Raw genomic sequence first — 26,808 nt, forward strand, 5'->3', positions numbered from 1 at the left:
TCTATCTATCTATCTATCTATCTATCTATCTGCTTGTTTGTTTTGTACTGGTAGCCTCTCACATAATGATATAACTGATTATAAGGCCCAAGGATGCTCTCAGGCATATCACCCCATTTGATTCTTAGACAAAGGCTTAGAAATGCAAATGTAAGCCAAATGTAGACAAGGAGACTACCACCCTGAGACTTAAGCAATTTGCTCTCCATCACTCAGCTGTGGTGATGAAATCCATGACAAATCTGATCGAAGATAACAGATTTAGTAAGAGCTGATCAAGTGTTCTATTCCAAGAGCTTTATTCACTTTGGTTTATCTAATTCTTACAATAACTTTGTAAGGTATGCCTTCTTTTTATATGTGAAAGACATTGAGTTCTTTGCTCAAAGTCACACATAGTCAAGACAAACCAGAAGTAGGATTTAATTTAACATCATTTTCCATTTTTGTTCCACATGTGTTTCTATTGAAAATAGGATAATCTTTTGAATACTTGCTCAAGTTTTCCTCCTACCCTGATATCCTTCATTTTTCTCTGTTATGATCCCCTCTATTTCATTGCTCAGTTGGTCAGCCAGACCATAAAACATATGTTACCTGGGATAGTAAGAATAAAACAAAGGAGGGGGTAACAATGCTAGACAAAAAAGTACTCATTACCTTATTCATATAACTGCAGCCCCTGTACAGCATCTTTACAATAAAATAAAATAAATATGTTACCCAGTGATGAGCTTGTTCCACGAATTAAAGGTAAAGTTACAAAATAGTTAATAAGATTAAAGTTGATTCTTCCCATAAAAGAAACTTGTCTAAACATGGAGAAAATAGGGTAATCGCCAGAGAAAATAAGACAATAGACTTAAAGATGCCTACGGAAGGGTAGGCATACTTCTCATCTTTCTAGAAGCTTATTCTTCAGGGAGCACTAATGGAGAACTCCTAGAGAGCCTTGTGAAATGGAAGGATTCCTTCCTTATCAGAATTCTGGAATGGGATCAAGATCTTTGAGGGAATAAGCTGTGGAGATTATTTTTTGTTTCAGTTGGGCTTGTGAGTAGCAAATGCACCCACGATGACAGCTAAGTAGCTAAGGAAGTGTTGATAGTGACAAATCAGAACCCAAAGAGTTCCTAACTTTTTAAAGTGAGTCAGATCAGACAGACACAAAGTTATTCAGTGAATTCTGGTAAGATGGATAACTCCACTTAGAAATGGGGATATTTCACCTCTCCCAGTGCCTCTTCTCTTTAAACCACTAGATTTAACACTAGGAAGATGGGATGAATTGATCACACATTGGAATAGGAATTTGAAATAAATATCAGTTATAGATACTAACAAGCCATATAATTTTGTCTTATTTTCATGCCAGTTCCGGAGCTTGAATTCAGAGCCTGGGCACTGTCCCTGAGCTATTTTGCTCAAGGTTAGTGGTACGGCTCCACTTCTGGCTTTTTGGTGGCTAAATGGAGATAAGAGTCTCATGGGGAAGTGGCACTGTGGCTCAAGTGGTAGAGTGCTCGCTTTGAGCTGAAGAGCACAGGGACAGTGCCCAAGCCCAGAGTTCAAGCCCCACGGCCGACCAAAAAAAAAAAAAAAAAAAAGTAAAAAGAGTCTCATGGATTTTCCTGCCTGGGCTGGCTTCCAACCACGATCCTTAGATCTCAGCCTTCTGAGTAGCTAGGATTACAAGTGTGAGCCACCAGCGCCCGGCTGAGCCATATACTTGCATTTTATATATCAGAGTGCGTGGCCTATTATTTTGCTTCCGCATTCATTCATTTAATTGACTTCCTTAGGAGATCCTCCTTCTAAACCTTCCTTAGCAATGAAACTTATACTTGAATGTACAGCATGTGCTGACTCTTATGAAAATGTCTCACTGAGATGATTTTCTTTTACCTTTTCATCCACTTAGAGAATGGATCATCAATCCTTTGTCAATTTATAGTTCCAAAGGACTGATGTATATTAGCATAGGTCTAATAATTATTGTCTATCATTTTTCTCTTATTATAAGTAAGATGTTAAGATATTCAGTAGCAGCAACCATATGACATCATTGAAAACATATACTGGTTTACATTTGTTCTAAGTCTTCAAACTTCAACATTCATTTTGCACACATGGGTTGCATAAAAGCATCTCTAATAATGGAGAGCTTTAATGACTGTGTGGGAGAAGATCATTATCAGAATCTAAGGATATTAAAGTAATCTGGGTGAGGCTATTCTTCTTATTAATTGTAATCATTATTAGTCATTCTGACTTTTCTGCACTATGAACCCAAATCCCCTTTTCTACGTTACCTGTATTACATTGTTTTCTCATACTTTCCATTTTCTCAAATTGCTGACCTCTTTCTTCCCAGGTTTTGTAATTTGCAATTGTCAGAAAACACATATCCTGCAAGAGTGTATTAGGTAAGACCACAATTTGTAGTGTCAGCATACCATAGGGCTGCTTCTTTGTGTTTCCAGTGAAATTGCTTGCTGTCCTTACCATAATAAGCCTTTACTATATCATACATCATCATGCCTATTTTATGGGCAGGATGCTTGGTAGATGGTTCTTTGCTTTGTTATTTTACTAAGAAGCACAATGGTGCACCTAAGCCCAGCTGAAATTAAGCATGAAGGTGACCTTCGTAATGTATTCTTCTTCAGATAGTTTTCCTGGGACATGATGTGATTCCACTTTCCATGATAACCCAGATGTGATGAGGAGGGAATGATTAAAAGACAAACTGAGCTCTAATTTTCAGATGGGTCTTTTCTAAGTATTTTTTGCTTTTAATAATATTGCCAATCTTCCACTGACTACAACAGTAGGTACTTCTGAGTGTTTGTTATTAAAATTAAACTTCTTAGCAAGCCTGAGATACGAGACAAGCTATGTGAGTATAAGCAAAATCCTGGAAGTGTGTCTATGGGTCTTATACACCAAATTCTGTTATTTGTTGGGCGTAGCATGTATGGAGATTAATATGCCAGATAGTCAGGCTTGGATGCCTTTGCCAAACTAGAGCCTGGAAATTTGTGTTGGCTTTCTTCTTCTACTGCCAACTTCCTCCTTGATCTGATCACCAGAAAGTGCTTTAATCTCCCTAACTCAGGTTCCACTCAGTAATGTGAGTTCCAATGCACAGTACTTACTTTGAATTGTCAAAGTCTACTGTCAAGGAACATCCAGACTTAGTCTTTCTAAAGAATTGTACTTTTACACTCTATGTAGAGTCCATCATACTTCAGTTAGTGCATTTATAACCACTTGGATACCACACAGTATATTTACTTCTAGATTTATAGGCACATTCTAGCTCCCACAAATGAGGGAAAGCAGGCCACCTGTGTTTCTCTGGATCTGCCTTACTTCACTTTACAACTTTTTCCAAGTCTTTCCATTTCTTTACAAATGGTACAATATCAGTCTTTCTCATGGATGAGTAGACTTCCATTGTGTATATTATATATACCACATTTTCTTGAAAAATAAGTACAAGGAAATAGGTACTTGCAAGGAAGGCAAGAGGGAGAGGGGTGGAAGAATGAACAGGGGGAAATGAGTAGAAAGCAGACAAGAATGCATTGTATAGGGGCTGGGAAGGTGGCTCAGTGGTAGAGCGCTTGCCTTGCATGCATGAGGCCCTGGGTTCGATTCCTCAGCACCACATAAGCAAAAAGAAAAAAGCCAGAAGTGGCGCTGTGGCTCAAGTGGTAGAGCGCTAGCCTTGAGCTGAAGAGCTGAGGGACAGCGCCCAGGCCCAGAGTTCAGGCCCCACGACCGGACCCCCCCCCAAAAAAGAATGCATTGTATATGCCACAGAATTGAGAAAAATGAGGGAAAGGCTGAATTGAAGGGGGTAAAAATATTGAAGGGATCACACAGATCAAGATACAATGTATACATAAATTGCTTTGCTAAATGGAAAAATTCAATATATAACCTAAAAATTAAGAAAAGTGAAGAAAGCAGTGGGGTGGAAGGGGCGGGTGAGAATGTTGAAAGGGGTGGAGGCACTGAATTCGTAAACTGCTCTGTGGAATGGCAACTCCTCTGTACAAGTACTTAAAAATATTAAAAAGGAAACACTGATATTGTACACAATATCTCAGATATATTCATAATATCATATAGATAGAAACTTCAATATACAAGCATGTCTTTGTGCATAGAGAAATACACTCATAGAAAATTTCAGATTCTCAAATGACCCTAATCCAAAAAAAGGCTAGTTCAGTTAGTACATCCAGCCTAACTTGAACTTTGCTGGACAATAGTTTGAGCATATGGTTCAAGGAAGCTACCTAGGTAATACATATTTCCTTTATTGGAAGATTTGAAGTATGTGTTCAATAGGAGGGTTTGGGGTCTCCAGGAACAAAGGAAAAATCTGTTTTATACTCCACCTTCATATCCTTCATATCCTTCATATCATACTGCACAAACATATCCTTTCCTTTAGTGTTGATGGTTACTCCTTACCCTCCAAACTACATTCTTCATATGCCCCTTCCACTCACTCCCAAACAGTTCTCCCAAGCACTGTGCTCCCTGCCAGCTTTGCACAGTCCTACATATGGCATGAAAAATTTCAAGTCTCTACCATGAGAACAGAAATCGATCCATGCTCAGTGTCTTACGTGATATACAGAGTTAATACCTAATGACTGTTTGTTCAAGTCCAGTGAATTTAATTGAGTTGGCTAGCCTTGGGGAATGAAGCATGATTCATGATGTTTCTATTAGTAATTATATTCCATATTTTAAAAAATCAAATGTGGAAAATTGTTTTTAAGTTAATTTTTTAATTGTGAGAAGCCAAAGACAATTACCCTTTGGATACTTTTCAAGGATGATATGATGATTTGCAAAGGGCACAGATTTATTAAAGATATTTCTCACAACCACTATAAAATAGAAGTTAGTGGTAAGAACATAGAAAACTATGAAATGAATGGAACTCATCTAATTTCAGTGCAGCAATTATGGTTCTTTTTGAGGCTGAATGAAAAGACCTGAATATGGTTACTATAGCAGTAAATTGGTCTCCGAGAAACTTTCATTTTCTCAAGAAAAAAAAATAATGAATTTCTATAATAGGGCAACAAAATGATAAGAAAAATAATCCACCAAGAAACACCAATGTATCTGAAAACCAAAAAAAAAAAAAAAAAAGATAATCCATGAGCCTGTACTACAATGAGGGGAACAGAACAAAGCAAGACTAAACTACTTAGGCAAGAAACGGATGCCAGTTTTTAAAGAGAGAATTTTATGGTGATATTAAAATGATGAGTGTTTTTCTGAATTTCCTTAGTGACTAAGAAAATGGGGTATTCTATTAAATGGAAGAGAAATTTATGTTCTATAACATATACACATTAAAATACATATTGACTGAGAAGCCCAGTAAAGACATTATTTTACAAGAGTTTAAAGTGTAGATTAGTATACATTGCAGCAGACGAATGGCTAAATTTCTGCAAGTCACAGGGAACTTTTCTAGTGCAGAAGTATTTTCAATAGTGGGATATATACTATTTAAAATTTTTGGTTTAATGAGGTTTTTGTTATTGTTTTGAGTGCCAGTCCTAGGGTTTAAACTCGGGGTCTGGGTGCTATCCTTAAACTTTTGTACTCAGGACTAGTACTCTACACTTGAGCTACAGTTTTGCTCCCAGCTTTTCAGTGTTATTTGGAGATAAGAGTGTCATGAACTTTACTGTCTGAGTAGTGAGGATTATAGTCATGAGCTGCTGGAATGTAGCAAGTTAACGAGGTTTAAGTCATTGATTAGCATAGTGTCATCATATCCATCATACTTGGATTCATTTAGTTAGAGGTTCACATTATTATTTGTTTTAGTCAGTCATGGAGCTGACATTTTTTTTTTATCAGTCATGGAGCTTGACCTCAGGGCCTGGGCACTGTCTTGAGCCCTTTTTGCTTAAGGCTTGTGCTCTACCACTTTGAGCTACAGCGTCACTTCTAGTTTTCTGATAGTTTATTGGAGATAAGAGTCTGAGGGACTTCCCTGCTTGGGCTGGCTTTGAACTATGATCTTCAGATCTCAGCCTGCTGAGAATTACAGGCATAAGTACTGGTGCCCCGTTGGCTCACATTATTTTTATACAGGTAAGTTTACTGCCTTGTGATTAACAAGGACCATGCTTTAGGATTATGTGCTTACCATTTCAATAGTATCCAGAGTCTAAGTCTTTTTAGCCTTAGAAAATGGCAATCGTCCATGTGTTCAACGTGAGGGCTTGTCTGTCTTAATAACAACTTTAGTTGAAATCATTATTCATAGTAGTCTAGAGTACAAGTGATCTATAGCTTGGATTTGTTTCACAGATCCTGTATCAGTGCCTGGCTACAGGTCCTACATCTAGTAGGTAGGTGAAAATGTTTGATAAAGAAGTGAATTACATATGTCCTATTCAGGGGAGGATTCCAGTGGTATAATAATTGAGAACAACTATATTACAGTTTAATAAAATAGAGATCAGAAAGCTGGAACATGTATTGTCAGTAAGTTCAAGGGGATGGGAGAATGGTGACAGATGAATGGAAAGAGGAAGGGTGGGCAAATACAGTCATAATATGTACATATGTACATTTACATATGTGAAAATGGAACCAGGTAAATTGAGGGAATTGGATGATGTTGGGAGAGATGGAGGAAAATAATGAAAGGGATGCCATTGATCAAGATGCATTATAACCCCTCTTTAGAACTACTTAAAGATAATAAAAATAAGTTAAAAAAGAAGTGAAATAAATGAATGTTTTCTGAGGCATGGACCATAGCTGATATTTAAATCTGTAGAACTTAGTGCTCTGTGGGAATGTGGAAGAATTTATGTTTGTAGTTTTCAAACAATGTTTTCTAAGTCCATTTAACACAAGTCTATTTAACAAGTATTTCATATGAGCCAGGCATTATTTTTTCTGGGTCACAATAGAGATCAATGAAAGTCTCTTTTTGATGGAACTCAGAGCTCGGGTCATCTGATGCTAAAATAAACTACTTTCTAATTTAAATTGAGTCTTTGTCACATATTGATGACACATCTAAAATGGACACTCGAACTACATTCTAAAATGAGTGGCAAAGAAATGCGATTCCCCAGAACTTTCCAATAGAAGGCAAAATATATTCGGATTTTCCACCTGCTCAATGTCTTCCCTTCTTCCTCAGTCTTTATAAGAAGGCTAGGAAAGGATGGGGAAGAGAACCATGGAATAGTCTGAAGTTTCATGGTTTAGTGTGAGCTTACTTTCTCTTCTATATGGAAAGATTGAGTAGATATCTAGAAAAGTGGCATCTTGAAAAGTGGTTGGTCTTGTTGGTGACTTATTCAAGAGAGCTGCAGGAAAACTAGCAGTGAGAGAGGGAGTTAAAAGAACTGGGGACAAAACTTAAAGGGATGGTTGGTATGGTAGGGTGGCTCCTCTGAGTTATACTATCTTCAGCCACTAAAGAACTTACATAGGAGCATCATAAGCTATCCAGCACAGAAATACCAGAAATACAAAGGAAATAAGCAGCCATGTCAGTCAGGAGAGCATCAGAATCAACAGAGAAGATCTTAACAATGGAAAGTGCATCAGAAAGACTTAATTCACCTACTGTTCCATAGAGCCTCCACCATTTTCCCTTAGAAGGGAAAGGGGAACATTTTTTTTAATTGTGAAAATACCATACAGAGGGGTTACAATTACATGGGCAGGGGAAAGTGGAATATTTATGTACTAGAAATATCCTATTTTGTTAGTAAACCTTCTGTTGTTATGACAAAACACTTAAGAATGTCAAAGTGAAAGGGAAACCATTAATGTTGGCTTACGATTCCAAAGGTTTCCATGTCTGGATGTTTGGCCTTGTTGCTTTGGCCTTGTGACAACACAGTATATCATAGCAGGAATGCAAGATGGATCAGGTCTGTTTACCTTATGGTGGCCAGGAAGTAAAGGGGAGGGAAGCAGTCAAGGTCCCACTATGTGCTCCCAGGGAACATCCCTTAGTGATTTAACTTCCCTATCTCCTAAAAGTCCTACCAAGTGCCAATAACATCATAGGTTGATGAACAAGCCTTTAGTGTATGGGTCTTTGGGAAACAGTTAATAATCACAACATTCATGATGTTTAAAAAGGAGATAGGGATGTGGTTTAGTAGATTTATATCCCACCTCTAGTCTGGTTGAGTCTAACTTGTAAAGAGAGGAAGAGATAGAATGGTAATGACATTAAGTTTGAGGTTCAAACTGGATGTTACCAACTGAAAGTATCTTTGGGTTCTGCCACAAATGAGACTAATGAGCAGGAAAGGAAGATCTAGCAGCTCATGATTGAAAGCAGTGATCAGGGAAAATTTTTGTCTCCTACTGAGTTGAAATTGCCCAGTGAATACATAAGTGGAAGCTCATAGGAATGGATGGCTGGATGGAGAAAATGAGAAAAAGGAAATTTGAGAGTGCTTTTCAGATTTTTGTCTTAAAATCACATTCTACTGGCAAAGCCAGAATATACTTGGAATGTGTGTAGTTGGTGTAGTAACAAATATTAAGAGTAAATGTTAGGGCCCTTGAAGATGAGGACTATGTCTTGGTTACTATGGAATCCCTTGTGTCTTGTCAATACTTTACCTCTCTGGTGTCTTGAAGTGAGAAAGGTCTGTGTGGATTTTATGGTTTTATGAGTGAAAAGGTGTCTCTTCTTGTACTTTATATCTTGGATATGTAGACCAAGCACCAAGAAAAAAAGAATCAAATTTGGAGAAAACGGGGGGTCGGGAGAGAGAAGTGGGGGAGGTGGGAGAGGGAAGGGATAGTGGGAGAACAACAAGGAGGGGGGGGGTAACAATGTTCAACAAGAAATGTACTCATTGCATTAGTCCTGTAACTGTCACCCCTCTGTACAGCATCTTTACAATAAAATATTTTTTTAAAAAGAAAACATGTATTCAATCATTGTATCTCACACTTGTACCAATTAAAGGCGAGTGTGGGTTTAGATATTCCTTGGACCGCTATTCCTTTGCTTTTCTTTCTCCTGGCACAGAAGATTTGAGACCTCAGCTGACACCCTGCCTCCCCCCAGTTTATCCCACTCTCTCTGGATCTGGTTAGGTCTCAAAATTTTGCCAGGAAAATTGAGTTTTCATGAAGAAGATAAGTAAAGAAAGGAGATACAAGCAAGAGGTTGGTCTTGACAACTTCTTCCTTAGGAAAGATGCCACAAGCTCATGATTTTCCTCATCAGAGTTCTCTTATCTACTACTGTTCCCTTCTTGATTTTAGTGTTGTATTTAATATCACAGTGGTGTGAGATCATAAGACAGTCTCTACATGCTTTTTCATTTGGATAACTATTATTTTATATGATCAGAGGCACATAGGCATTGTGCCTTTGTGTTCCTCCCTAAAAGTATCTAGATGTGTGTGTGTGTGTGTGTGTGTGTGTGTGTGTGTGTGTGTGTGTGTGTGTGTGTGTGTGTGTGTGTGTGTGTGTGTGTGTGTGTCTTTACAGGAACAGTACATCTTTTCAAAGAGAATGTTTAAAACACAGCCAAAGAAGAGCTGGGAAGCTTACATGTTTTCTATTCCAATCCACTTAAAACACCATCATCTCTTTATCACATATGAAAATTTAACAGTTATCACAACTCTTTTATGAGAGAAATTCTTTGGGTAGATCATTTGAGACTTCAGTTTAAATATGTCCTAACTAAAGAAAATACAATAAAGTATGATTATACTCTTCCTAGGGGATAGACAAATTGGAAATTTTATTTCTATAGAGGGTCCGACAGTATTTTAAGCTTTTTAGGCCAAAAGGTCTCAGCTCAACTTTGGTATTATAGGGGAGAAAGAATATTTACATAATATGTGACTGAATGGTTCAGTTGTTTTTTTAAAAATTATTATAAAGCTCAGTTGTTTTTAATAAAACTTTATGGATTTTTTTTAGTTTTATGTGTCACAATATTACTGATTATTTCCAACTTTAAGAAAATCGTGACCATGGAATGGTGGTATAAGCCTATAATCACAGTTCTTGGGAAGTTTGGGCAGGAGGATTAAGTCTGTGGCTAGCCTGGTTTACATATTGGTAAAAAACCTGGTAAAAACTCTGTTTCAATAAAAGCAAAGAAAATAAAAGCCTTTCTGAGCCCACAGGTTTAGTAAAACTCCATGGCAACCTGCATTTGGGCCTTTTTTTAACTTGCCATCCCTTCTTTTAATCGGTTCATTTATTCTATTACATATAAAGTCTTATGGGAGTGCTTTGTTTACAGAGATGCTATTTTCTTTGACAATGCACTAAATCACAAGGGAAAAATCTTTTTTTAAAACCTCTTAATGCCCCAGGTAAGGTTGCTAGGAAGTGCTCACATTTTTAGATAGCTTTTTCTCCATCTCTGTCCTGCAGCCAGCAATTCAGTCATGACAAACCCAAACACCAACATATTATTTCTTTTATCATTCTCCCAGCACCGAAATCAATTGGACCCATCACAAAGGCATGTTTCCAGGAGAAAACAAAATGCAACTTCTAGTAAGCCCAAATGTGGCACTTCAGGATGTAAGCTGATTGAAGAGCCTGCCTAGATGGAGTATGTCCATGTTGACACAGCTAGAATTGATTCTAAATGGTGACATTGTAACTCCCTCCCAAAAGTTCTCTAAAACCAAGTCTTTCCCTAGTTTGTCATGGTAGCCCACAGAAAGATTAGAGTCACTGCCACTTGTTCCAGTTGGAGGGTGAAGTCTCAGGACCTATTCCTACATGGTCTTTGGAGATCTGGATATCCTACAAGTCCAAGTATGAGTTTCCCATCCAGATTGAAGGTGCCAGTTATATAAGGCTGAGATTAAAAAACAACTTTAGACCTAATAATTTATAAATAATATAAACTTATTTTTTCAGAGGTTGGAAAATCCAAAATCAAGGCCCCAGTGAATTCAATGTCTGGTGGCTGTCCCAATTCTCATATACAATTTCTTCTTCCTCCTTCTCTTTTTATTTTTTGTACTGGTTCTCAGACTTGAACTCAAGGCCTGAGCTTTTTTTTGCTCAAGGCTAGTGCTCTAGCACTTAAGGACACAGCTCCACTTCTGGCTTTTTTGGTAGTATATTGGAGGTAAGAGTCTCAAGGACTTTCTTGCGCAGGCTGTCTTTGAAATGTGATCTCTCAGATCTTTGACACCTGTGTAGCTGGGATTACAGGTGTGAGTCCCAGAAACCCAGTTGACAGTACTTTCTTGATGCCTTCTTACTTAGGAAAAGAGCCAATCCTTTCCATGTCTAACTAAAAATATTACACAACAAACTTTATATCCATAATTAGACCTTTGCCTGACATAGCATTGACATAATTATCTATTTACCTCAGTTGTTGATCTCAAATACTCAAGTTAAAGTTTGAAAAAACATCAATGGACTTTCTGCTTTGGTATCCATGGAAATCTGGCAATATATACACACATTTATTTATATATAATATGTATGATATGTAATCACATAATAATTTAGGTCTTGCTTTTTGATCTCCCTTACTATAAAAATAATCATCATTTTAGTAATTCTGGAAGAAAAAATTCAGCCTTCAAATAAGGTAATGGAAATAGGAGTCTTAACAATGTTAGGTGAAAGCACATAGACCCTCAGTGCTAACAGAGAGGAAAAGTTAGAATTTTGTACCTAAGGATCACATGTTTTCACATTAGAAGTTAGGATCATCAGCATTTTCAATAGTGTGAGCACATAGACTTACGCTTCTACCCTATACTTGTCTAAGGGAAGCTCTTTCTCTGCTAAATTAGGTCTCAGAACTAATACAGTAGTCTTTGAATCAGGATATGGTGCAGGTGAGTGAGTCACTTACCTGACCAGGTCGATGACCCTCTCCCTGGGTGCTGCACTGACTGGTTCATCATTGATCATTACAATCTGATCTCCTGGGATCAGCTTCCCTTCTGAGGGGCCACCTAGAGACAAACAAGAAGGAAGAGTAGGTGAGATATCCCATTGGAAACCTCTGCCCATCATGACTCATCATGAGCATACCGTAAAACAGCAACAACAAAAACCAGCCAGCCAACCTAGTGTTCTTTGAACCAGTCTGAGGCCCAGACTACATTATGAACAGTGAATTCAAAATCTTTGGGAATAGAATTCAGGAATCAGTTCAGACTTCAGTTCTTCACACACTTTCACAAGCTTATGAATCACCTGCAGACCCTGTTATCATGCAGGTTTCTGAGCTAATGCATTTTACACAAGCTAACAGGGGCTACTCAAACTGCTGGTCAATATAGTCTACTTTGGATCTTGAAGCCTCTAGAAGCAGGTGTTCTCCCAACAAGTAGCAATCAGTTGTGCTGATGCCTTGCATCAAGGCTGCAACAACTTGGACATGGCTGTATTTGAACAAAATCCCATTTGCTACTATAAGTATGGAGACAACACACTCAATCAGATGGTTGGGAAGGATTTATAACACTTTGCCTTGGATAACATGTGGTTGAAGCAGATTCATAGGTGTGTTTTAGGATTCTAATAGCAAGTGGGAATAATTCTGTCATGAGTCTGAACTTATGGTAAGCTAAAGGAAGCCAAGCTAAATGCGAATGATGAAGACACAGAAGTCACGTGTCATCTGGCAGAGGGGAATGGTTGATTACATTCATAGTGTAGAGTATGTTTATGTGTAGTTACACATGAAGTTTTCTTGTAGTGTTTTGATCCATCAGAGTCATAGAGTGACCTTATTTACTATTGATATTAGGAAATATGCTCATGTTTAACAGAACAGCCAGGCCCAACACTGAGGGTCCAACAACTCTTGGATGTCAAGGGCTGCTTTGGTTTTTCAGTTGGTTTTCCAAGGAGTTTTGGAGTGGGGAAATAATGTTTGTTGAGCATTTATATAGCAAGTAATGGGCTAAGTGCTTTGCCTAGTAACTTCAGTGAATACTGTAATTCTTTCCATATCATGACAGAACTGAAGCTCTCACAGGTGGAAGTATTGGCACAAAGCTAGAATTGGGTAAAACCTTCCAAGTTCAGAATGGCATATATGTTTTTTGTACTTGTACCATATTCCAAAACCTGGATATTGCCAGGTTTCCTAACACAAAGTTGCTTCTACATGAAACATTTACCTTTATTTAAATAAAACTGCCAAGATAATTATTTGAATTATTTTTACATTTCTAGATAGTTAGCTCCCAAGTATTGATATACTGCCATGAGTTGCCATAATTTTCACTATACTTCCAAAGGTAACCAGTGCAGATACAATGTTATTGCCCCAATAATATCACAATTACTTTGTTTAGTAATTGAAATGGATACTTCATGCCAAGTAAGTAAAACTGAAGATCGTTCAGTTACTTTGTACCCATCCCAAAGCTTGCCAAATGTGTCCCTCAACTTGTAGACTAAATTTGTCTTCTTTCTGGGGAGTATAAGGCAGGGAAATTCAATATTTACCCATACCAGTAGTAGAAAATACTAATTTCACAGAGTTAAGAGTGTTGAGATTCAGTGTTTACAGACATAAAAATTTTCAGAAAAACACTTGAGAAACTTATTGGATTATGTGAAAATATGAAAAATCATTGGAAAGTATGCAAGCAGCTACTCCAAGTTAGTCAACAAAGGGTTAAAATGCAGAAAAAATCAAAACAATTATTTTAAAAAGTAATGTGAATACTTCTGATGAGAAAACCATTCTCAGATCAACAGGGCATGTTCTTACATTTGATTAATACCTTTAAATGGAAAATTTCTTGTTTAATCAAGTAACTTCAATCAAGAATTCTGGAAGAAACAAACACAAACCCTTCTAGAATACAAAGCAATGGACTCTTTTAGAGAATTGTCTCATTCTGTTTTCTCTGATGACTGAATTGTCTCATATAGAAAATCTGGTCACAACACTGAAATCACTTTGCAATTGAGTAGAATCATTTTTATGATAGACACATTTATTTGACTCACATTTTCACTACAAAAAAGCAGGAATAGTATTTTGACCTATCTTTGCTTTTTTTCTACTCTTCTCAAAACTTTCTAACAGGCATTAATGTCTTTGAAATTATGGTGGGTTGAGGATAAGGAAAAAAATGAAGTGGTAAGACAATATAAAAAATGTAAAATAAGATACATACCTTGGAAAATCTCATAAGCAGACATTTAAAACTATTCCAGTATTAAGTACAGTATGCCAAATACAATTCTATTTAGAAGAAATGTACTCATATACATAAATAATATATTCCATATATGAAGTATACTATGCCTGCATTTGTGTATGCATAGAATCCTGAGTGCTACACATTCTCTGTGTCTATATGAATGATGGCTCTGTCTTACAGAGAGGAAGGAGTTCAGGTAACTGTTTCACTTTCTCTTCTACACTGCCAAGTGATTGGTTATACCTTCTCTGCTATATTACCACATTGTTTATATTTTTACAAAGCATATGTATTATAGTAAAAACAATAAATCTATTTTGAGAATAAAAAATCTCAGTTATGTCAAGCTCAACAATCATGTGAGAACTAAAATATAATCCTCACTGAATTTAGTATAAAGCTCAACAGAGTAAGAAGATGGGTGTTGAGATAGTGTTAGGAATGAAACAACACTTAGCTCTCTTTAACACAAGTCTAAAGTGGTTGATCATATTTGTGGTGCTTGCCTGGGGCATGTTGTGTCAAAACAATGCAAAATTTTAAATTTAATCAACTTTAAAAATCAATTCCAGCTTATTAGCTAACTTCTATTTTCATTCATTCACACTCAGCTGGCCAAATATTTGAGAGTTCAATAATCACAATAAAGAACAGTTTGATACCAAGCACTGGAAAGAAAAAAAAACAGAATTATGGAAAGATAAGTACCTCTCTAGAGCAACGATTTCACACAACATGGCTGACATAGAGAAGTTACATCCCACAAGCAGGCAAGATAACAAGCCTAATAAGGGACTGAGGCAGATGCAAACTTGGGCAGTCTGATGCTAGAATCTGGGATCTTAAATATAGGACTTTATTACTAAATTCTGTTGCTGATTTGCAAAATCCTGGAGATCAATGAAATTGTTTTTTTCTGAAAATAAAACTAAGTCCTTTACATAATTACATAATTGATAATCAAAAGCACATTGTCTGTAGAGTAATTTCATCACAGTGTATTGTATTCAGCTGTGTTCATAAGTGGCTTTCTGTATACTCTCATGGGAACGATTGGGATAAAGTCCATTATTTTATTGTAGACTATAAGGGATTTGATCTGTATTGAATCAATCACCATTTTCTATGAACAAACCACCACGAAATGCAATGGGCGGGGGGTCCAATCATTGTTTCTATGTATGGTTTTCAGACTTTAGGATGACAAAAGTCTGATTGAGTTTGGCCAGCTGGGCAGTTCTGCTTCAAACTATAGGTCAGACTATAATGATTTCCAGGCTACCAAGTGGCCAGATGTTTAGTCATTTGGTCCAGTCCAATAACAAAGGGGACAGTAAAATGCAGTCTACCTCTAGTGAGAAGAAAAGGAAGCACATATGTGTAAAAAAATTCAACTATCCCAATGAGCGATCTGTACTATATATAACCTAAACAGTACTTCCCTCTTTTTCTTCTACAGAATTCATCAGGTGATTACATATAATGTGTCTGTCTCTGATAATTTACATTCATATGTTCAGAAGTGGGTCATTTCCATCATTACAGATGATGAATCGTTGTTTTCTCTGAGCCAAATGCTGGGACAGATTTGACGGTTTAAAACTGAGTTTGAGGAGATATTCCTATCTGTTTTGTTGGGGGGCGGTAATCTATCCAGGTGGTGAACAAAGTCACCTAACCTTCAAAGGCTAGACACTTATGACACCAAAGAGTCACCATGCTAACAATATGACAATTCCATGAGACCAAACCGGGAGGACATTTATTCATACCTGGTGTGACTGAGCGAACGACCACTGGCTTTTCACTCCCTGCCACAAAACCAAATCCCAGCACAGGATCCCTCCTCATCTCCACCTTCCGAGGAGCCGGAGGGATGATTTGGCAGCTCTCAAATCGAGGGTCATCGAATGGGATAGCCTGTGTCATGTGACTGTGGAAAAGCACATGGGAGAAAAGAGGCATCAATGTATGTATTAGGCCCTGGCCATCCAATCACACGATCTCTAGTTTTGCAGCCCAGTCTCTGTTGGGGAGTGGAAAAGATCTAGAGAGATCCACAGTTGCCTTCTTTCATGTGATTCTTGTTTCAAAATTCTTGGCCCAATTCTGATTTAAGTCATTGTAGTGGCCTTTTCTGCAAATGTTTCTGTGGCTCCTCCTGACTTCATTCTAGCCTTTGCATGAAGATCAGTTTCTTAATGAGAACTATTCCATAATGATTTTTAAATGGCTCTTCCGCACCTATGCCACCAATCTCTTTTACCTTCTACTCCCTTCCCACAGTTCTAATCATGAGCAAGTGTATGGTAGAAACTATCTAGTTATATGCTAGGTTTTGGAAAAAATTTACATACTCAATGAAAGAAAATAATTCAGTGTTTTTGTTTCCTTTTTTTGTTTTATGGTGCTGGAGATAGAACCCTAGGCATTATAAATCATTCATGTGAGGCAAGTGTTCCTTCACTGAGCTCTATCTCCAGCTCTAGAAAATTAGAGTCACTTATTTCTCCTAGGTACCTAGAAATAGTAGTGTGTGCATAGCAAATTCTCAATAAATAATTGAATCAACAAATACTAAGAAAGTCATTTCGTTGTGGAAAACAATTAAGCTAGAATGATACACTGTGAAACAGTCTCAGAGGGTGGTGGACATTGAGTAGCTAACATTTATGGCTTTGAGCAACAGTGAAATGAAGTAATGTGGATTGTTTTTTAGTGGTGACAAATGCATTCGTCTTTCCAAAGAAGCCAAGATTTTAGCTGTTGGCATTTACTTTCTAAAAAGAGTTTTCAGTGATTTATAAGATTTTTTCATTAATACTTCAACTTCAGAAGATTTGTCAATAATCCAAACTTGAAATTTGTATAGAATTTAGAACTCTTCGAAAGGCTTTGAACTCCCAAAACAATGTGATGAATGAAAGAGAATAAGCATTATTACCTGCATTTTCCCAAGAGTGAAATAGATAAAATAAATCCATGGTTTATTTGATGGGCAACAGTGACTCACGCCTGTAATCCTAGCTAGTCAAGAGGTTGAGATCTGAGGACTGCAGTTCAAAGCTAGCCAGGCAGGGAAACCTGTGAGACTCTTATCTCCAATTAACCAAAGAAAGCCCAAAGTAGAGCTGTGGCTCAAGTGGTAGAGTGCTAGTACTTGAGTTGAAGCCTCAGGACTGACAAAAACCAAACATGGCTTATTGTCATTCAGACTGCCTGACTGACAGGCTAGAAAGTAGGTTCAAAGACCAGTTCCTAGGTTGGGATGTGTCCTCAAGTAGTAGATTTATCTGCCTAGCAAGCACAAAGTTTTGATTCCAAACCTCAGTACCACCCTCCAAAAAGAACCTGCTTCCCCAATTCAATGAAATCTTTACTCATGCACATTGTCCAAGGCAGTCATATTTTGGGGAAGAATGATCTATTTGAACACTAGGAATCTCCTTAACGTAACACGAGCTAAGATTATTTCATTGACATGGAATGAATTCAATTTTTTTCTCTTTAGTCTTCAATCAGTAAAAGAAGATCATTTAATATACCTTGGATGATGCTACTCTACATTTCATCTGGACAACATTTTGTCTAAATATAATAAAGAAAGACAAAGAAGAAAGAACTTAATTGTCTTTCTGTGTAATTAATAAGAGTTTAAGAAGACTGATGAAAATTCTCTATGATCTGCCTTTTAGGTATATATCACCATTTAGAAAAATACAAGTTTTAAACCCCTTTTAAACCATAAAGGAGTATCTTTTAAATATAGTTGCTAGCTCTCTGGAATGCTGTAACAAAGAGAATTAACATGTTGTGTGCCATGTGAAACACTCATATGTTACCTTATTTTTTTATTTGATTTTTTTCTATGCTGAGGATAAAACTTAGGGTCTTATGAACGTTAGTAAGCACTTCACCACTGAGCTACACCTCTACCTTGTTACTTTTATTCATCCTTAAAAACTGTCCTATGATGGGATCTGTTTGACTTCATACACCCTCTCTGTGAAAATGCTGAGAGCAAAGTGACTAGGCACAGAAAAGGTTGCCCTGTACTTTCTACATACTAGGAAGAGAAATAACATTGGCAATCGCTGCCAATGTAAATTAGAAAATGTAAGACATTTGCAGCTTGATTAGCCACTTTATACTAACAATAAAGTAAGAGTATCTAATGTTTTCATGCATCATTCATTCAATAACTATTGTATTATTATATAATAATATAAAATGGCATTTATTAGACATTACTTTCATGCTGAGCATTGTTTGTTCTAAATGCTTTCCATATGTTAGCTTAATTTTGCAAAACAACTCTACAATATACTCATTTATTCATTTAGTCAATTTATTAAACACCCACTGGAATCTCTGTTCTTGGAATATGAGAGGAAAGAAAGCAGACAAAAAAATGAAACATTCACATTAGTGGTTAGAGAGAGAATAAACCAATGAATTCGTAAAACGCATAGTATATCAACTCATTATAAATACTATGGAGAACATTCACACAAGGAGGGAGGAGAGAGTATTGCAGAGTGAGAAGTGATAAGTGATGCTGAGGAAACATCTTGGGAGGAGCACTCACATAAAGGCTATGACACTCTGAAACAAAAGAGCATGCTTAGCAACAGCTCAAAACTAGTGTGGGGTGCAGTGGAATCTTGGAGGCAATGAGGACACAAATGAGCAATGGGGGTATAAGTGCGGATCACATAGGTTCTTGGAAAAAGATTTTTTTTTCTGACTGAAAGAGGAAGCCACTAGATGATTTTGAATGTGGGTAATGTGGCTTAGCTGCTATACTGACAGCAGAAAAGAGGAGGAACTGGAGAAGTAGGAAGAACATTTTAGGCCTCACTACATGAACATTAAGATGACTTAGACCAGGGTGAGAGTGACAGAAGTGGCAGAATTTGTTGGGCTTTTATTCTGGTTGGAAGCTGTTTCTCATAGAGCAGGGTTTAGTCTCTTATTCTGGAAACTTGAGCACTCCATGTCTCTGTTTGCTCATCTGGAAAAATAATAATAATTACAACAATCTTATCAGATAGTTGTGAAAAGAAAATGAATGAATAATGTGATGGACTTAGCAAAATGTCTAACACATAGTTAGCGTTCAAAAAACAATTAGGTTTTATTTTCTCTCTGGAGATCAGTGAATAGAAAGAAATTCATTTCAGACATTATATGCTCATTCAGTACTCAGATACAGAACAACTCAACACTTCAAACACCTACAATCCAACTCTCTTACTTAAATGCTTCAGAAATCCTAAGTGAATGCTGAGGCTTTCAATTAAAAAATATCAAATGCAATGATTCAAAAAATACATGTATGATGATAACCACAAGGCAATATTTTACCAGAACACAAAAGAATCAAAGAAGGCACAGTAAAGATCTAAGTTTTCTGGTAACTGAATTACTGTTAGTTTTCTTAGTCATGTTTCTTAACCACTAAGTGGCCACTGAGTACAGAGTTGGAGAATAAGCTGGAGTCATGAGGAAAACACAAAGCCCTGATTATATTCTGCAATGAGGGCATAGACAGGTTTAAGCCCTTTCCCTTAGAGGCTGATAGCCCCTGTGTCAACAGTCTGATGGACCATATCACTTCATGGCTGATTTCATGCCCAAATAAGGTTAAAAACACAACCAAATGTGTATTTTGTGGCCATCGCTTAGTCTAGCATTTTAATCTTTATTAACAACTTTTGAATTCTCATTGCTTTGCTTGCATATTGAACTTATGTTCAATATGTTATGGTAGCTTTGCCATTGACTTGCTCAACAGGTTGTGGTTTCAGAATAAATGATCTAAAAATAATCAGCTATTGTCACTCTTGAAATATGAATGAATCCATACAAAATGTTTTCCCATGAAAGATCTTGTTCTTTGTACTAAGTCAAGCACTTTTGGGCCCTGAACTTGAAATATTTTTGTAAGGATGTTTGTATTCTTTTGTAACGAGTTGAAAAAATAACATCTTTTTACTGGTTGAACATGCTTCAGTGAATTCTGATAATGACACCAGGTAAAGACATCTAATATGCTAAATAAACTTCTGTCCCCTACCCCAACCTTCTCCAACAAGCACATATAGATAGGCAAGGAATGTATGAGCTGAACATACAGAGTATATGAAGTAAAATGGAAAATGTGTGCATCAAGATGAATTAAGCAGTCTTTTGGCTTCTGACATATTTCCTTTTCAATGCAACAATGGCAATCTTGCTGCCTGGCTCTCAGTAACTAAAAGAAAGGGCTTTGTCTGAGCTATTAGAGCCTAACTTCCTCAGCAGCAATAAAAGGGTGGTCCATTCAATGTATCACAAAGAATGACTGGCTATAAGAAAATTTACTATAAGAAGACCTAATAACTTTGCTTTTGATATAGACATTAGAGCCAGTAAGACCCTTTTATTATATTTGCTGAGTAAGAAGGTTCTAGAAGGAAGAACCAAATTTAGAAACATCATCTTTAATTTTTTTTGTCAGTTATGGGGCTTGAACTCTGGGTTTGAGCGCTGTCCTTGCATTCTTCAGCTTAAGGTGAGTGCTCTACTGCTTGAGCCACAGCGACACTTCTGGCTGTCTAGTGCTTTATTGGAGATAAGAGTCTCATGGACTTTCCTGCCCAGGCTGGCTTTGAACCGTGATCCTCAGATCTCAGCCTCCTGAGAAGCTGGAATTACAGGCATGAGCCACCAGCGCCCGGCTTAGAAACATCATCTTTGATGTGGAGGAGATGATGGTAAACAGGTCACTCGAGTGGAAAAGACTGGAATGAAATGGAGTATAAATAAACTGTGCCTAATCCTGTGATAATTTTTCAAGAACATCAGGGATAAAAATCTGTTGCCATCTCTGTCTTAGGAGAATTGGTTTGTATGGAAACTGACCTCATCTTTCTTTTCTCCCCAAGTCATGACTTGTCACCAGATATCATCTTCCTTTTCAGTGCCTTCTACTTTACTTGTCTAAATGTCTCCATCTCTTGAGTATTACTATTCCATTGTTCAAAGCATGTCACATGATTGAATCCAGATATGACATGGAAAAATACTTGTATGTTTAGGCATATTATCTGGAACTATCATCAAGATAGTACTTCCCCTTCAGCCTGGGTACATGAAGAATAAGCAAGAGACTAAACATCCATGAGAAACTATGGTCATCATAACCACTTAGGTCCCAGCCTAGATTAACCAGCTGAATGAGGGATAATAAGTAATGATATTATTACATTGAACTTGGGAGATATTTGTTATGCATCAAAAGCTCACATAGTGCTTTCAATGCCATTTAAGTACCTGAAATTTCCACATTCCAAAAGGATTCTCACTCCTAAGCCCATTTCTCACATCATTCACAATAAAGTACATTACTGCACAAACACTACAAAGATTTTCAAATGAAACTTCTCCTTACTACCCTGGATAACATGGTTGCCACAGAAACCTCATGGTTCATTCTTCATAGTGACTTGGAATGCTGGGGAAAAGTGAATTAACATCCCTCACTGTTTTTAGGTAATAGTAACTCTCAATGCAAAGGTCAACAATTCTTAATCCTAATTAAGGCCTGGGGAGGGCCTGACAGGAAACACTTTGACCAAGGGGACTAAGCTAAGAAAATAAATGGTGTCCCGAATAAGAATTTAAACGAACAAACAAATGAAAAAAAGCAAAGCATGGGTTGTTAAAGTTTAGGAGTTACAAGTAAGAGAAGTTTTTATACAGATTAATCCCCATAAAAGTTTTCTAACATGTCAAAATTATTATGATGTATGTGGATAAAACTGTACAGTGAAAATAATTTTGCTTTGTTGTCATTATTACCTTCTCCTAGGTCGAAAGAAATACAGGCCTGTTGTAATCCCTTAAAGAGATGTTTTTACCAGGGTATAAAATAAAAGTTGTTCCTTTGGTCCCTGAAAGACTAAGAAACTTTGTAGAAGCCTAGACAGAAGATCCCAGTGAGAAGGCGGGAACTTCAGAAGATATAGCTTGGTCTAGCAAGGTACCAAGACTCATAGGATGATGTCCCCATCCCCCCCAAAGAGTGGCAGTCAGTAAAGTTCAGTGACTTTGTAGCCTTGGACCATGGTTTCATAGCAGTATGCAAACAGGACTGAAACTTTCAACACCTGATACTATTTCTGTTTTGCAAAAGATTTCCTGGACTTTAGAATATTCAACATGATTACTTTTAAATAGCCAAACCATAAGAACACAATATATTGATACAGATAAGTATTCATGCATCTGGAACTACCACTTGTCACTTCCCCCTGATGCCATTTGTATTTTCAAATCTATGGGATTCCGTCTATGTTATAGTGTATGTGCTTTATAACAACTTCATTGTTTTTGAGCAAGTCTTGGCAAGCCTTAGTCAACTGGGATCAAAAGAGCCAAAGCAAATCTATCCACTGTAGATGAGCTGGATTTTCTTTGAACATAAAATAACATCACATAATGGGTTTTCACCTCACATAACACAGAGAGCCACAAGTTTTTCATCTTCATGAACATGCATATTGGGGGTTCAGAGGAACTTAACCTTCACTAATCAATTCCAAAGGCCACTGTCAGTCAATTCCTGCAACATGGCAGGTACACTTAAAGATTTAAAACTGTTAAGTCAAGCTTGGAAACTTATAGAGTACTTGAAAAGCCAAGAAAATTCAGAATGATTAACCTTAAAATCACAAATAGAGGAATCTTGTTGGAGATTTTCAAGGTACTTTGAAATAATTAGAGCTTTTCTTACATGGATAATGTTCTGTTCAGTCCTCTCCAAAATAACTTACATATTTAATGTCAACCAATAAAGATATCTCAAGTTTGACAATTATTTCTTAGTTGTGCATAATAATACAAGGGAACATTGAACAAAAAAATCCTATTATAAGATGACAGTTCATAGGATGTTATAGTGCTAACACAAATATAGGAAATTCTATCATCATGGAGTAGCAGCTTTGGCTACAACAAAACAAGGCTTCCAGGGCCAATTTATAGACAATTACCACCTTGTAAGAAGCCAATAATAGCTAAGACAGCAGAGACCCCAGTGATAGCACATTTGAACACTGCAGTTGATTTCCAAACAAAGTCATTTGAGTGGCTATGAAAACCTTTCATTTTATGCAGAGACTGCTATCTAACTTTGAAGATAAACTTACAGAGTTGTCTTTTGAAGGTAAACTGCGTATTATAATAATGAGGGAAGAAAGTAACTTACTCTTTCATATTAACTTAGATTGTGGTAAGAATGTAGGAAAAAGATGCTCAGATATAAGATGTGATTGTTTTATTGACCATCATGCAAATATGTATAGATGAAGACTGTAGTCTTCAGAAACTTGGAAATGGCTTTTTCTAACCTGTTTAAATTTTTTCTGATGACTTCCAGATGCTGGTAGCTCATTGCCTATAATCCTAGCTACTCAGTAGGCTGAGATAGGAGATATCATGGTATGATATCAGCCTGCCAAGGCAGGAAAGTACATGAGATTCTTATCTCCAATTAAACAGCAGAAAGCCAGAAGTGGACCTGTCACTCAAGAGTTAGAACACCAGACTTGAACCAAAAGGCTAAGTGACATCTTGGCCCTGAGTTCAAGCCCTAAGATTGGCACACACACACACACACACACACACACACACACACACACACACACACACACACACACACACACACACACACACACACACGAAACTCTTTCCAATGCAGTATTTTGGTAGACTGTATTAAATATAAGAAACTGAAACATTTTCTAGTTGATAAATATAAAAGAAGATGGAAACTTTCCAGATGAATTTCAGCTTAATTCTTTGTATAAACAAGACAAAAAATAGTGACGTGGTGGGCACCTCAATGCCCTGCTTTGCTCATTAGCGTCTTCATATATTTCTGTGGTTTTTTTGTATTTCCTCAATGTCAATGATTAAAACCAGGTAAAAAAAATAAGCTGATCTTGCAACTAGACCTTCAATTTTTAATCAATGAAGTGATAAAGCAGGATGTTCAAAATAAATTAGCATCTTCAATCATTTAACTGTTTTTTAAATTATTAAATAATCTTTAAGGCAGAAATGATGCTAAGCTATTTCAAAGTGGTTAAATGCACTTAACACATTAATTTCTTCTTATGGATTTTTTTTTGTCAGTTGTGGGACTTGAACTCAGGGCCTGGGCGATGTTCCTCAGCTCTTCAGCTCTACTACTTGAGCCGTAGCACCACTTCCGGTATTCTGAGTGGTTTATTGGAGATAAGAGTCTGCCCAGGCTGGCTTTGAACTGTGTAGCTAGGATTACAGGCATGAGCCACCAGTGCCTGGCTCTTCTTATGTTTTGTTTTGATTTTTTTTGTTTGTGTAACAAGATCTTTCTATGTAGCCCAAGCTGGCCTTAATTAGAACCCTCCTGTCTAAGGCTCCTACAAGTTGGGATTATAGGCATGGGTCACCATGCCCAGTTCATTTCATATTAGTTTGACATCTCATTTTAGTGTATTTTATATTAATATATTTTATATAGATTTTATACATAGATAATATATGTTGTATATAGATAATACATTATAAAACATATTTATAATATAATATATATGTATAGAACATTTATACAGAATACATAGAAAACATTATTTAGAGAATATAAAATCCTGAACACATTATGCAAAATTATGAGAAAATTAATAATTATTTGAGGTTGTACACACTCCAAATGTTTTCTCCAATAGTAGAATCAAGGCTAAATGCATGAACATTTCTGTCTGTATGAGCCACTTGGCTCCTGACTTATACGAGCCCTTAGAATGGTTTGTATATTCAAATCTGGTGGGCAGAATAACTGAGCTGCTCATATCTCCAGAAAGATCCAGCTCTCACATTTGAAAATATATAATGGCATTTTTAGACAGTTAAAAATGAAAGTGGAATACTAATAGGAAATGATGCATTTCCATCTTGATTGTCTAATTCTATCGCAGTAAGTGAAATGGAACAGAGTGGCCCCAGGTTTGAGTAACTAAGGGACAGACAGAGTGATTGTTCTTACACATGTTCTTGCTCTGAGCTCTGAAAGACTGAATCCTTTGGGGTTAAAAATCCAATCACCCCAAACCTTTCTAAAGTGTCTACATCTGTTGTTCCCAGAACATAAAGTATTGCCTGGATGGGCAGACTTTTTCTTCTTGATTGATAGCCTTCATTTTATTTTATTTTCGGAACTTGCAAGAAAATTCATTTCTGAGTAAGATTTGACAACAGTGAGCAAAGCCTTTCTCAAACATGTAAAAAATCATCATTTTAGCCCAAGCTAGATTCTACTCAAACTTTCAGGCAGTATTTGGGAGGAGAATTAAAGATGCAAAAGGTCTTTTCTCCATCCCAGGGAGCTAGTAATATCCTTCTAATCTACTTGCAGTCTTTGAAAAGTCCTATTATAATTCTATACTTGGAAAGTAAAAATGATCCTGTGGATTTTATGAATATAAACTAGAAAAATACGTGGCACAGAAATTCTGATCCAAGAGTAAAAATCCTGAACTGGAGGCTGGGAAGGTGGCTCAGTGGTAGAGTGCTTGCCTTGAGTGCATGAGGCCCTCGGTTCGATTCCTCAGTACCACATAAGCAGAAGCTGGAAGTGGGGCTGAGGCTCAGGTGTTACAGTGCTAGTCTACAGCTGAAGAGCTGAGGGATAGCCCCCAGGCCCAGAGTTCAGGCCCCACAACCGACAAAAAAAAATCCTGAACTGATTTTGATAGGAGATATTTTTACAGAGTTGGTTTGCTAATAAATGAATGTAGCTGTATTTCAATAAATCTTTATTTATAAAAGTGGGTAGAATTCAGATTTGGCTTGTAAGCTATAATATTCTGACTCTTGCATTAGAATATATATGTTTAATAATAGTATATGAGTTACACAGAAGATTTTATTAAAGTGATTATTTGATAAAAGTTTATCTTGCCGGGCGCTGGTGGCTCACGCCTGTAATCCTAGCTACTCAGGAGGCTGAGATCTGAGGATCGTGGTTCAAAGCCAGCCCGGGCAGGAGAGACCGTGAGACTCTTATCTCCAATAAACCACCAGAAAACTGGAGGTGGTGCTGTAGCTCAAGTGGCAGAGCACTTGTCTTGAGCTGAAGAGCTGAGGGACAGCGTCCAGGCCCAGAGTTCAAGCCCCACGACCGACAAAAACAAAACAAAACAAAACAAAAGTTTATCTTAACTAAAAACTTCTGGTAGAAGTTAGAAAGAAGTTGGAAAAGAAATCATAGAGCCAAGATTTGATCTAACATTACTGTTTCAATTTCCATCTTATGATCACTTAACATTTTCTGTATTAGAATAATCATTCTAATCTTTACTTGGTGAATTTGGTTTCTTTATACCTAAAGCTGTATTATGAGCCAACTTTATATGTCTTCTCTGTTTTGGATTCTGTTTATGTTTTTTAGTGTAATCCTTGTGCACATGAACTTCGCTTTGCATACAAACACACTCCCTCTAATACATATACCATTTCAGATTGGCTGTTCAGCAACTTCTTTTTTTTGGGGGGAGGGGTGTTCGG

General features: G+C 37.0%; 1 protein-coding gene across 8 annotated transcripts in view; it reads right to left on the reverse strand.

The window, feature by feature from the left end:
* The window catches only part of Frmpd4 (FERM and PDZ domain containing 4), a 493,982-nt gene that overhangs the window by 73,968 nt on the left and 393,206 nt on the right, over positions 1–26,808 (reverse strand). For all 8 annotated transcript variants that reach the window (XM_070040874.1, XM_070040873.1, XM_070040876.1 and 5 more), the window contains 2 exons: positions 15,987–16,147; positions 11,898–12,000 (listed from right to left, as the gene is read on the reverse strand). In XM_070040874.1, coding sequence (XP_069896975.1) covers positions 11,898–12,000; positions 15,987–16,147 — 264 coding nt within the window. The remainder of the gene's footprint in view (positions 1–11,897; positions 12,001–15,986; positions 16,148–26,808) is intronic.

This window comes from Dipodomys merriami, unplaced genomic scaffold (genome assembly GCF_024711535.1).
Source record: "Dipodomys merriami isolate MVZ:Mamm:240054 unplaced genomic scaffold, mDipMer1.0.p SCAF_3, whole genome shotgun sequence".
In the NCBI taxonomy this organism is placed as follows: Eukaryota; Metazoa; Chordata; class Mammalia; order Rodentia; family Heteromyidae; genus Dipodomys; species Dipodomys merriami.